We start from the raw sequence: 11,895 nt of genomic DNA, 5'->3' as shown, positions 1-11,895 counted from the left end.
GGCAGGTTAGGAATTACAAAAATTACCTCAGGAATTACCTCAGTACTTGCTCTGCTCTCATGATGGGAAAGCTGTTTTTCTGGTGTAAAAGGCTCTGTCTCTGCTAGGTCTCATCCTTGCAGATAAACCACTTTTTTATTCACATGACTTCAATCAGATGATCTTAAAGATCTAAAGTTTGTTAACTCTACAGCTTGCAACTCTATGATAGATTATAAAATTCTTTGTGTCATCATGTATTTCCAACAATTAAAGGAGAAAAATCAAGCAACATCATTAGTTAGCCTTCAATTATATCTTGCTAGCATATTCCTCTTGGAATAAATTAGTATGGAGGACACAGATGTGCATTTGTGAAAGAGAGACTATGCTTTTATTTGTGAAACTCAGTTTCACAAGGCCATATATCAAATTTCAGCAGCAGTGGGCCGTGAAAAAAACTTCTTCTTCCCTGGTGCACAATTAATGAGCTTATAGGAGAGCTGCTTTAAATCACATGACAAATACATTTTTAGAAGTAGAGAAAATAATTGAACAAGAAGAGAGTTCAGCAAATGTCTCAGGTACAGAATAGAAATTCCAATAGTTGCTACCATATTCTGGCAACTTTCCTCCCCCCCCCAGTATTTCATGTCTTTATCATTTATACTAGACTTTGTTTGTTGTGGGTTTTTTTAAAATTTATTTTATTTTGATTCCTCTCAGGTGAGCTCAATACTTATTACCAAAATCCATTAATTTTCATTACTCATGCGACAGCATTGGCCCTCATTCAAGTCTGTAATCCCTTAACATTTCTCATGTGAAAATTGTGTTTGTTAACTTTAGCAAAGTCCTCTTCTGGAATGCCATCTAGTGGTTTTACTTAGGAAAAGACCAGCTTCTACCTTGGTCAAGACTGAAAAATCCTTCAAAACCAAACAATAAGTATTTTTCGCTTTTTAAATTTTCAAACTCTAAAAATTTCTGTAATTATAGTAATAATAGTTGGCAGAGGAAAACCCAATGCTAAAGAATGCAGTGAAAATATTTTCTGGAGTGAATACCTTGGGAATACGTTGGTTTTCTCTTCTATTGACCTATCCCCCAATACCATCGCATAAAATATGATATAAATTTGTAATTAATCAATTTATAATAATCATATCACAAGTAAATTTATAAGCCTAAAAACTATGAAAGAACAGCTATGACAAAGTATGTTGTGTAATGTAAGTAGTGCATATACGAATGCTTATTAAACTGCAGATTTTTGTGATATAGCTACATTCCTATCTTTAAACTTGCAAGAATGTTGCTAGTGGTCTTGAAAAAACATCAGTAAAGGCAAACCTGCACAGTACCCTTAGATCTAGTTTGGATATTTTAATTGGGATTTAAAAGATTAAATCTCTAAACAAAAGCATTCAAAAGAATCACAGAATATGCTGAGTTCCCAGATCACAGAATATTTTTAGTTGGAAGGGACCTGCAAGGGACCATCAAGTCCAACTCTTAAATGAACAGCCCATCCAGGGACTGAACCCACACCCTGGTGTGATTAGCCCCACGCTTTAATGCCTGAGCTAATCTCAGTGCTCAACCACCCTGTGGCTGAAAACATTTCCTAATAGCACACCTAGACCCCTCATGATACAGCTTCATGCTGTTCCCTTGGGTCCTGTCACTGGTCACCAGATATGAGTTCCTGCTCTTCCACTTCCCCTTGTGGGAATGTTGAAGACCACAATGAGGTCTCCTTCAATCTCCTTTGCTCCAGACTAAACAGGCCACAGCCTGTCCACTGACCTCGGCCACTCCTCGTATGGCTGCCCCCCAAAGCCCTTCACCAGGTTACCTTGCCCTCCTTTGGACACTCTCTAAAATCTCTTTATCTTTCTTGTGGTGCCCAAAACTGCCCCAGCACTCGAGGTGAGGCTGCCCCAGCTCAGAGCAGAGCAGGACAATCCCCTCCCTTGCCCAGCTGGTGATGCTGATGAACCCCAGGACAGGATTGGCCCTCCTGGCTGCCAGGGCACTGCTGACTCATATTCAACTTGCCATTGACCAGGACCCCAAGTCTCTTTCTGTGGCACTACTTTCCAGTATCTCATTCCTCAGTCTTGCTACATCCAGGGTTGCCCCATCCCAGTGCAGAATCCAGCACTTGTCTCTTTAACTTCCTATGGTGATGCCCCATCTCTAATCTGTTGAGGTCTCTCCACAAGGCCTCTCTGCCTTTGAGGGAGCCAACAGCTCCTCCCAAAGCAGTGTCATCAGCAAATTTACGGAGTATCCCTTCCTGTCCTCCATCTAAGTTGTTAATGAACATACTGAAGAGCACTGGGCCTAACATGGAACCCTGTGGGACCCAGCTGGTGACCAGTAGCCAGCCTGATGTCACCCCATTTACTGCAACAAGTAACACTCAAGATGTGAATCAACAATAGACCAATACAAGCCTACACAATGACTCCTTAAGATCCCAATACCAAAGCTTGTGCCACAGGTGTAATGCCAAGTATGGTAACCTACCGGTTAACAAGAAACCTGCTGCTGCCATCAATTCAAGTAGCAGTCTTCTTTCTCCCCCTCACCTCTCCCATCTTCCCAGTAGCCAGAAATAGTGTTTAGTTATGTGGGCAGTAGGGTCAGCCAGTTCAGGACAGGGATTCAGCTGAAACCTAAAATCCTCTTCTTTTTGCAAGGCATTAGATCCCTCATTGCAGTATCTGCATGGCCATTAAGACCCTGTCAGGGGGTAGCAAAAATACACAGCCAAAGGTGGGACAAAATCATACTTTTCTATAACTTGGTTTCTACACTTCGTTTTTTCTACACTTGATTTCAAGTGGCCTATAATATCTCTATTTTTAACATAGAAATACAGATTGTAAAAACAACTCAGCATTAGGCACAAGTACCCTGTTAACATAAAATGCAAAAAATTAAATCAAGAAAAGGTTGTAGGAATGCCAGAAAGAATTTTCTTAAAACCATTTTCCAAGAAATTGGTAGCAGCCTTTAGATTGCTAAATGTAAGTGGACAAAATATATTTTAATGAAGTGATTATCTTTAATTTAAAGACAACTGTCAGTAACAATAGGTTAATAATTAATTTTTTCTTTTTACTTTCAAGAGGTTACACCATTTTGAAAATTATATTGGCCATCTCCACTGATTAGAAGGAGGTTCTTCAACTAGAGGCTCCCATGGTTTCCACTGTATCATTTTTCTTGCCAGGGACAGCTCATTTTCAGCCTGTTAATAAACACCATACACAAAGTCTTAAATATTATACAATTGCCAAAATATTAAATTAGTTCTACGTCAGTTAATTACCTCAGTGATGTCACTATCTATCATGATCACAGACTACCACGAATTTCACCTATAAATATCATAGGAACTGTATACCTTTGGGGGTTGTTTTTTAAAAAAAATCCCATCACCCCTAAATACCCAAACAGACATTCTGTTCAGAGAGACATTTCCAATGACAACTTCATGATCTTTTCCACTTGGTTTGAATTACCCCCAATATTATTCAATCCTCTTCTGCCCTTTTCACTGACTTAGACTCTGTAAGAAGCAATGTAGAAATACATGCATAACTGTAAGCATAATGCAAGAAACAGTTGTTAATTTGTTAGGTTTTAGCAAGGCCATCCCATCACTACAATGACAATTTGTTTTCAAGGTTTTTCCTTCTGTTTTGACTGTTTTGTAGCAAAGGAAGATACACAAAACTTCCAATTTTCTGAACAAAAGCTCAGCCCAAGGAGCATTAAAAAACACTGCTACATTTGCACTTCATCTCAAATTTCCCCTCTTTACCTGTACAATGACTTCTTCTATCTGACCACTGTTCAGTTTGTCCTGTAGTTTCTTCACATCAGATTCCTGTGTGTTCAAATACATACAATAAAATGTTTTTGTGAGAGTAGAAAGCCCATGAAAAGCATGAAAACAATAATTTAACCAGATCACACTCCAATCTTTCTCAGAACTACTATCAAATCAGCAAGCTTATATCATTTTACATTATCAAAGAAATCTCACACTCATTTGAGAAGTAAACATCAAATCCTCAATGATAAATACAAAGAATGAATGCTATTTACTGAATCCAAAGAAGCATTAGCAGATAAAGGCTTTAGCTTTTATCTTGGAAAAAAGTCTTGTTCTTAGATTTTTATAGGATTGTATGCAAGCTTTCAATTATCACCTTAAATACACAATATCAGTATTGCAGAGTTTAATGTAACAAAAAGTGGTCTTAAATATTAAGGCAAGGATTGTGCTAAGATACCACACTGGCAAGAGCACATATTTTTTTTGTGAAAGTGTGTGAAAATTACCACTTTTCTATGAATCTTTCAAAAAAACTATGTTTGCTTCTAATTTTCACAAAATATCAGCAGGAAATTAACAATTCCTTTTCATATGCCATCAAAATATCCCAGTCAATAACAAAAGCAAACCTTGATACTTCAGTTGCTTCTGAATTGATACCTGAAAGTTACATGTGCACCTAAGAAAGAGCCAGGCACTCCAAAAATCACTTTTCTCATCCTATGAATTTTTCTTATGTGCAGCATTAATGAATTAGCACTGTACTTACCTTTTTCACCAAATCAAATCGCTCATTTACAATCTGCTCAGTGTATTTCCTGTAAGCTGCATCTTTGGGAATGTTTTCCAGGACACCAAGGATTTTTGTGTACAGTATTCGCAGGCGCTGAAGTGATCACAAGACATGGTTAAAATACACAACTGCAATTATTTAACTTCTTGTCCTACTAAACCTACTAAGCTACCATCTATACACAAAATATGGTATTCATTCCAGAAGTGTAACATCAACTAATAATTAAGTCTGAGCCACTGAACTCTATCTTGGGTAAAGCAAGGATTTATCAGGACTGAAAAATTACTGCTGCTACATTCCTCAAAGGAAAAAAAAAACCATGAAAAAAACACAGACAGTTGCAATCTGAACACACTTGATCCAAAATGAAAAAAACCAGTAAAGACCATAAAGTGCTCTTAAAAAAAAAAAAGAGGCAAATTCGTGTCTTCCCATTCAGATACTTAAAATTTATCTGAGTAGACAAAGAGATTATAATTGTGGGGTTTTTGTCACTTTTCCTCATGCTGGTGCAAAGTTCTAAATAACAAATAGATTTAAATTAAACCTGAAACTTTTCTAGCTGGATCTAAATGCAGGGATAAAGGACACATTGTGGTGAATAAATTCACACTTTTGCGCTGGGTAATTTCATCTACCTGACAAGGAATGGATGTCCTATAGGAACAATAAGAAATAGAAGCAGAATACTAAAAGAAGTACAAGGAATAAAAAACAGTAAACAAAAAGAAGATTGGCAAAGAATCTGAACTTCAACTAAACTCTTGTCCAATACTTTAAGTCTCTTAGCTTAAAGTTGCTGAAAAAAACTAAAATATACTAAGTTCACCCAGAAGGTGACAAGGCTGTAGACTGAGCTAGAACAATTTCTACCAAACAGCAGTGATTTTTTCAAGGGTTCCTTTTTACAGCATTCTTAAGTACTGGAGTCAAAAGCATTTTTGAAACAGAATTGCTGTATAATAAGAAATTTCAAGGTGGAGAACTTAAAAAAATTACTGAAGTTCTTTCAAAGTTAATGCCTCCCGAATAAGCATGATGTGACAAACACAGACTACTGAGCCTGAGGAGTAAAAAGAAATTCCATATTGCTATGGAACTAACACAGTTTCCAAGAATCACTGAAGTATTCCATCCCAGGGCCTCGGCGTGGCTTTGCACATGGCTAGTCTCTATCATCTAAGACTAGGCTATCCTTTAGTATGAGTTATTTCAACACTTGCATACACAGCAAAGCAGCAAAATTCTTTTTGTCTGCGAAGCAGGAATTATATTTATGAAGAACTGAATTTAAAGAGTTCTTTGTTTTGGTATTATTGATGAAAGAAGTCAAATATTGGTTCATAAAGATACTTACACTAGAGAGGTTTTTGAAATCAGTGCACGCGACAGAAAGTACATGTGTAAAATAACTTATGATGACATGCATTAAACCTTTATCACTGCGGACAATTTTAATTATTTCATTAAGCTGGCACCAGATTAAGATATACTGCATACCTACCCATGCAAATCCATCACAAAAACCTTAGAGCTCACTGAGAGTTTCCATTACTACAGAACGAGACATGTTACATACCTCATGAGGGTTCTCAACTACAGCCAATCCTACAAGTCCAGTGGTCTGCAGAGAGAGCATAAACATACTTAACACACCTAAGCATCCATTTCCACAATAATTATCTTGTTTTGACTCAATATACACCTAAAAGGGACCATTCCACGACACCAGCCCTGCCTCCTGCCATATCCCCGCTATCACGGAGTTCCAGTGCTCCAAGAGAGAGCAGCTCACCTTACCAGAATCAGAATCATAAAATATCCTGAGTTGGAAGGGACCCACAAGGATCATCCAGTCCAACTCCTGCCCTGCACAGCATGGCTCCCGGGGTCACACCATGTGCCCAAGAGCACTGTCCAAACACTCCCTGAATTCTGTCAGGCTGGTGATGTGACCACTTTCCTGGGGAGCCTGTTCCAGTGCCCCAACACCCTCTGGGTGAAGAACCTTTTTCTAATATCCAACCTAAACCTCCCTGACAGAGCTTCAGGCCATTCCCTCGGGTTCTGTCACTGGTCACCAGAGATCAGTGTCTGGCCCTCAACCTCCCCTCATGAGAAAGCTATAACTGCAGTGGGGTCTCCCCTCAGCCTCCTCTTCTCCAGGCTGAGCAGGTCAATGACCTCAGCCGCTCCTCATAGGGCTTCCCCTACAAGCCCTTTAACATCTCCGCTGCCCTCCTTTGGGTGCTCTCTAACAGCTCACAGTCTTTCTCAGACCGCGGTGATCAAGCCGCCTCAGTGCAGAGCAGTGGGACAATCCCCTCCTTCGACCGGCTGGCGATGCGCACCAAGCAGCTGCCGGTGCAGCTCCGGCGCCCGCGGCTCCAGCGGCCCCACACCCCGGGCCCGCCGCCCCCGGCGGCCGGGGAGGTGACACAGGCCCTGCACTGCCCTCGGCCTTTCCCTCTCGCAGGGTGGCCGCTCGCTCTCACCCCACGGCTGCGGCACTCCTTGCCCTCCCTCGGAAATGCCGACCCGCCGCAGGAGCAGGACGCGGCTCAAGGCCCTCGGCGGTGCCTCACCTTCTTCAGCGCCCCCGCCATGGCCGCGCTCGCGGCGCCCTCAGAGGACGCAGCGGAGGGCGCGGGCTGCGCATGCGCCGCAGCGGCGCCGGCCGGCGGGGCGGCAGCAGTGCGCGTGCGCGGGGCCGCGGCGGGGCAGGGCTGCGGCGGTGAGGGCCGGCTCGGGGCCGTGTGAGGGCCGTGACGGGATCGCTTAGCAACGCGAAAAACGCCCCAAAGCAGAGCTAGGCGGAAAATGGAAAAAGGGAACTTCGTGAAGGACCTTGAGGTAGACACAGTGGGACAAAAGAGCAATGAAAAGACAGTTTAAATTATTGGTAGAGGTGAACATGATGTTCATTTGGAGATCCAGTTGTCCCTCTGTTAAGTCTTACGCTTAGTTGCTAACTTAAAGCATAAGTTTTGCGTAGTAATACTTTATAATAATCATGTTGGAAGTTTGTATCTTATTCTGGACAAATCTTTCTTTCTAATTCCTTTGTCCTGCTCTTGAGCTCCTATTTTTCATAACTGGTAAGCAAACTCCACCAGCTGAGTTCTAGAATATCTGATTTCTCCCTGGAAGCCAGTGCTTTGATAAAACAAGCACTTCCTCCAATCTGCACCTAAAGCACAGTGGCTAATAGAGTTTATATCAGTACTCAGGGTTTGTGTTTCCCACACCTGCGTTCTTGGCAATAGCGTCAGGAAGAGCTGGAGTTTCTTTCCTAGGTACTGAAATTCTTTCTCTTTAATGCCAGTCTTTAAAAATTCTTGCCTTTCTCTTTATTAGACCAGCCCTGTATTTTCCCCCTCTCTCTGATGGTCCAACCAGATGATCTATCTCCTGATGACGCTAAGAGAGGACAGCACAAATGGTCCTGCCTGGCGATCTCTTAACACAGTCAGTGTCGTTCCAGCAGCAGTTTTGAGTGACTCTTTAGACAGCCTAAGCACGAAGGGGTCTTTGCCACATCCTAACAATGTGAAAACCAATAGGCCTTGTTGATGAAAATCTTCATGAAATCCATCTCAAAGCAGTACTGTAGGAAATTCTCAAATTCATCAAATCCCATTTCAATACATGATTTATTTTAAAATATAACAAAGCTGAAACCTACAAAGTATTATCAGTGTACAGTCAACACTGACTTTGAAAACAGACAAAAAAACCCCAAACCACCCACATAGCATTTCACAGTTATTACTTGTTTTACACTGGGGATTCAGTTAGGACTAGTATCCTATGTGTTAATATTCAGTATGTAGGTAACCTAAGAAGGCCTTGCTATAGCTCTCTATCCCATGTTTGTCTCACCAATGAGTTTATCTCATGGTATTATATCTCAAATTGCCATGTGATGGGGTATATATACAACAACAACTTATTTATTCTGCATAAAACATAAATGATGGATTTATATCTAGTAATTATGTATGAGTGGAATCAGGCACTTCAGGCACAATGCATAATGTTATTAAAAATATCTGAAAATCAAAACAATACCATGTTTGTAAGGTGGATATCTACTAATTCTGATGGTGTCCTGGTTATGTAAAGGAAATGAAAAAACTGCAAGTAAATAATTAGAACATTTGTGTTCTTTATATGTATTATAAATACATATTTTCCATTTTTTAATTACATAAGAATATATCTCTGTTTGTATCATCTCATAGCCAGCAGCAGAACATCATCTCAGCATTGTCTGCTTCTGTTATACTGGGGTTTTTTAGGGGCATGCCACCTTTAGTTGGGTCCCACTGGCTAAGGAAGTTGCAGTGAATATTATTTATCATCATTAAATGTTTTTGCTGATCTCATGTTGAAAGATTGAAATGCATGTAGTGCCATAGTTAAGCTTACACTTTTATGGTTCTATAAATGCAAGTGAGTCAAAAGTCATGGAGAAGTTCACTGTAAAATTAAATTTCATTAGAACAATTGAAGACAAGATGAAAGTTTGGGGTTTTTTTCAGTTTTTTGTGTACCCTTATAATCTGTTCATTATGGCAAAATGGTAACTAATTGGTTAAAACCAGGACAACCCAGGTTTTGAATCAGCGATGTTTCCAGCTTCTTCCTCATCCCATGCCTGAGTTTAGCTCGCTGGGTACTGCTGTTCTTGACCTTACGCTGGGGTTATTCAGTATTTTCATCACTGCTGTCTGTGGTGCCATGCTTCCTGCTTCTTTGTCCAGCTTTAAGTTATTAAACTAGTTAAATAAGTACTGTAATTGTTTGTCATTGAATCTTATAAAGTTTTGCATCATGTCAGCCTCCAAGAGAGAGATTAGTGTTTGGTGATGTAACATGGTGGGATCTGCAACTAGTTGAAGGCTAAACCTTCTCAAATTTGTTGTGATTTATGTAAATATGCTCCAATACGTTGTTAACGTAGTGCTTGAGAATAATTGCAAATACTAAATTTTCTTAATGGGAGTTGTTTAACCAATGGGGACACAGATAATCTTATATCCCCAGACCTCGTGTTACATTTGATGAGATTTTAGAGAAGTCATGTGTAATACTTTCCTGAGGGTCGAGTCTGCTTATGTTACAGTTGTACAAGGTCAGACCTTAATTTATCTAGCAACTGCGTATTTAATTTTAGAAGTATCACAGGACACCTCAGCTTGCAGGGCACTGTTCCTGGCTGTTCAAAATTCAGGCCCCAGAGTAGCACTGGCAAGATAATGGGTTGAAATGGTGAGACTGTGCTATGCTCGCCAATTAAACTAACAGAGAAATAGTTTAAAAACATAATACTTAAGAGGCTGGGTCCAAATTTAGATTGCTAGTAATTCTTTTATTGCTATGAATAACCTCCGTGCATGCCTAAGGGCCTTCTATTTATAGAGTAAAGCTAAGATTGTCTAGTTTATTTTAAGGATAAGAAATTAGAATAACATTAACTCTCACATAACTTTATATGTTTAAAAGCAATAAATGCTTGATGCACTTCATTCCAAGGAAAGACACAACTTCCATGATTAGCAAGTAGTTTGTATTTTTTCTAATGAGAAAACAGTAATTTAGAGAGAAAAACATTTTTTTCTACTTAGAACATCAAGAAGTAATATCTAGTTTTTCAGGTATGGATATAAAAAGTATCAGAAAAATATCAGGCTACTCAAAATGTTGTTTAAGGAAAATATTCTTTGTAATATAAAAAACTAAAACTCATTTAGAGTAAGGGTTTGCAATTGTTTCCAGTGACCTAGTGTGTGGGTCTGGCAGTTGAGAAACTGCCAAGGGTGAATGGAAGAAGATTTTCCTGCTGAGCTTTTTAGCCTTTTCATTGCCACATCACGTAATGGAGCAGCGATGTTTCTGTTGCTGCTCAGTGTATCAGCCATGCTGTTTTGTTCCCCCGTGATCCCTGTGGAACATCCATGCTTTGCTCAGCCCTTGTCGCCTCAGCACAGTGTATTACCAGCAGTGATATAGCAAATCAGGCTCTCAGAGTGCGTGTAGACCCTTGGCAGCGTGTCCAGCACTTGTGCTGTGGGGAGCTCTTTGCCTTACACTGACTCTACCCTGTCACAGTTGCTTGCTACTAGCCAATTTTCTCATTTTACAATAGGTGCATTTTTGTGGGATAAGATCATTTGAAAATAGTACACACAGCAGTTCTGAAACACTGCTCATCTGAGCCCTTTCTGGTTAGGTTTGTGTTCAAGAGCTTTATAATGCCTGTGGTGGAATCACTCAGGGGAGTATAGCAAAGCGGGTGAAAGTTTTCAGTATGGAAACTGTGTAACCAGAGAAAATTTCCTGTGGTGGCTTCTAAGCTGGTTTATTCTTCTGATCTTTTGGAGAGAAAGGAGTCATAGAAAGGAAATACATTCTAATGAAAATAAAAGGATTTTATTACTAAAAACCGGTCTTGCTTAGTGTTCTTAACTCTTCCTGGAAACACTGATGTTGGGAGCATATTGATCACGTGGCAGGAGTAGACCATATGTGAACATTGCTAAAAAGTGTCTTTAATACACTAAACTGACTTTTTTTCCAGAGACTTTGCAGTGTGAGGGTCTGATCTAAGGCCTGTGTAAATCTTCAGGAGCCTTTGTGGTTCAGGCTCTGGAGTAATGGGCTGGAATACAACTTTCCTAAGGACAGCAACTTCTGTAAGGCTAGCAGGGCATGAAAGTCCCTCTATGAGGATTCAATAGGGTGATTCATTAAAAAAAAGTTTTATCAATGGCATGAAATCCTAAATGGAGGGTTTTCAGAATGAGAGGTGTGAAAAAGGGGAAGGTAACTTCTGTCTTACAGCAGTTGTGGAGGAAATAAGATTATGAATGTTGCATATTTTTCTTTAATAAATTATCTCACTTAAATTAACTGTTTCATTAGGAGCACCTCTTAGCTGCCAACAAGATATTAATGTGCTCTAAAATGTACTTTCCTTTTAGCTGATGGCAGGTTGAGTTTGCAGTTATGTTCATTGATGTATACTTCTGAAACTAGTCCAGGAGAGATTTTATCTTTGCTCTCTGAAAGGTTTGTGAGTGTTCATAACAAGAGTGTATTTGTGTATTAAGTTAAGCTTAAAGGTGCCATCAGAATTGGACAAATGTCAATGAAAATGAGAGGAAAAGTGCATAAAAGAATCTTGCCTCAGAATTCTTCTGCCTGTCAATGGAGTTTATTGCCCACAAGGGATGAGGGAGAGTGGTACATGTGTCCACAT

At 39.9% G+C, this 11,895-nt stretch overlaps 1 protein-coding gene across 1 annotated transcript; it reads right to left on the bottom strand.

Annotated features, from left to right (window-relative positions):
• Positions 1-3,016: 3,016 nt before the first annotated feature.
• Positions 3,017-7,308, bottom strand: NDUFA5 (NADH:ubiquinone oxidoreductase subunit A5). Its single transcript, XM_084205913.1, has 5 exons — positions 7,217-7,308; positions 6,211-6,255; positions 4,605-4,721; positions 3,818-3,883; positions 3,017-3,241 (listed from the first exon to the last, which is right to left on the bottom strand). Exons 1-5 carry the CDS (start codon positions 7,235-7,237, stop codon positions 3,140-3,142), a joined length of 351 nt encoding a protein of 116 aa, XP_084062039.1. The 5' UTR covers positions 7,238-7,308; the 3' UTR covers positions 3,017-3,139.
• Between the last annotated feature and the right edge of the window lie 4,587 nt (positions 7,309-11,895).

The sequence above is a fragment of the Fringilla coelebs genome (assembly GCF_963513975.1).
Source record: "Fringilla coelebs genome assembly, chromosome: 5".
Classification (NCBI taxonomy): domain Eukaryota; kingdom Metazoa; phylum Chordata; class Aves; order Passeriformes; family Fringillidae; genus Fringilla; species Fringilla coelebs.
Note: the sequence above shows the minus strand (reverse complement) of the source record. Positions and strands in the feature narration are given on the sequence as shown.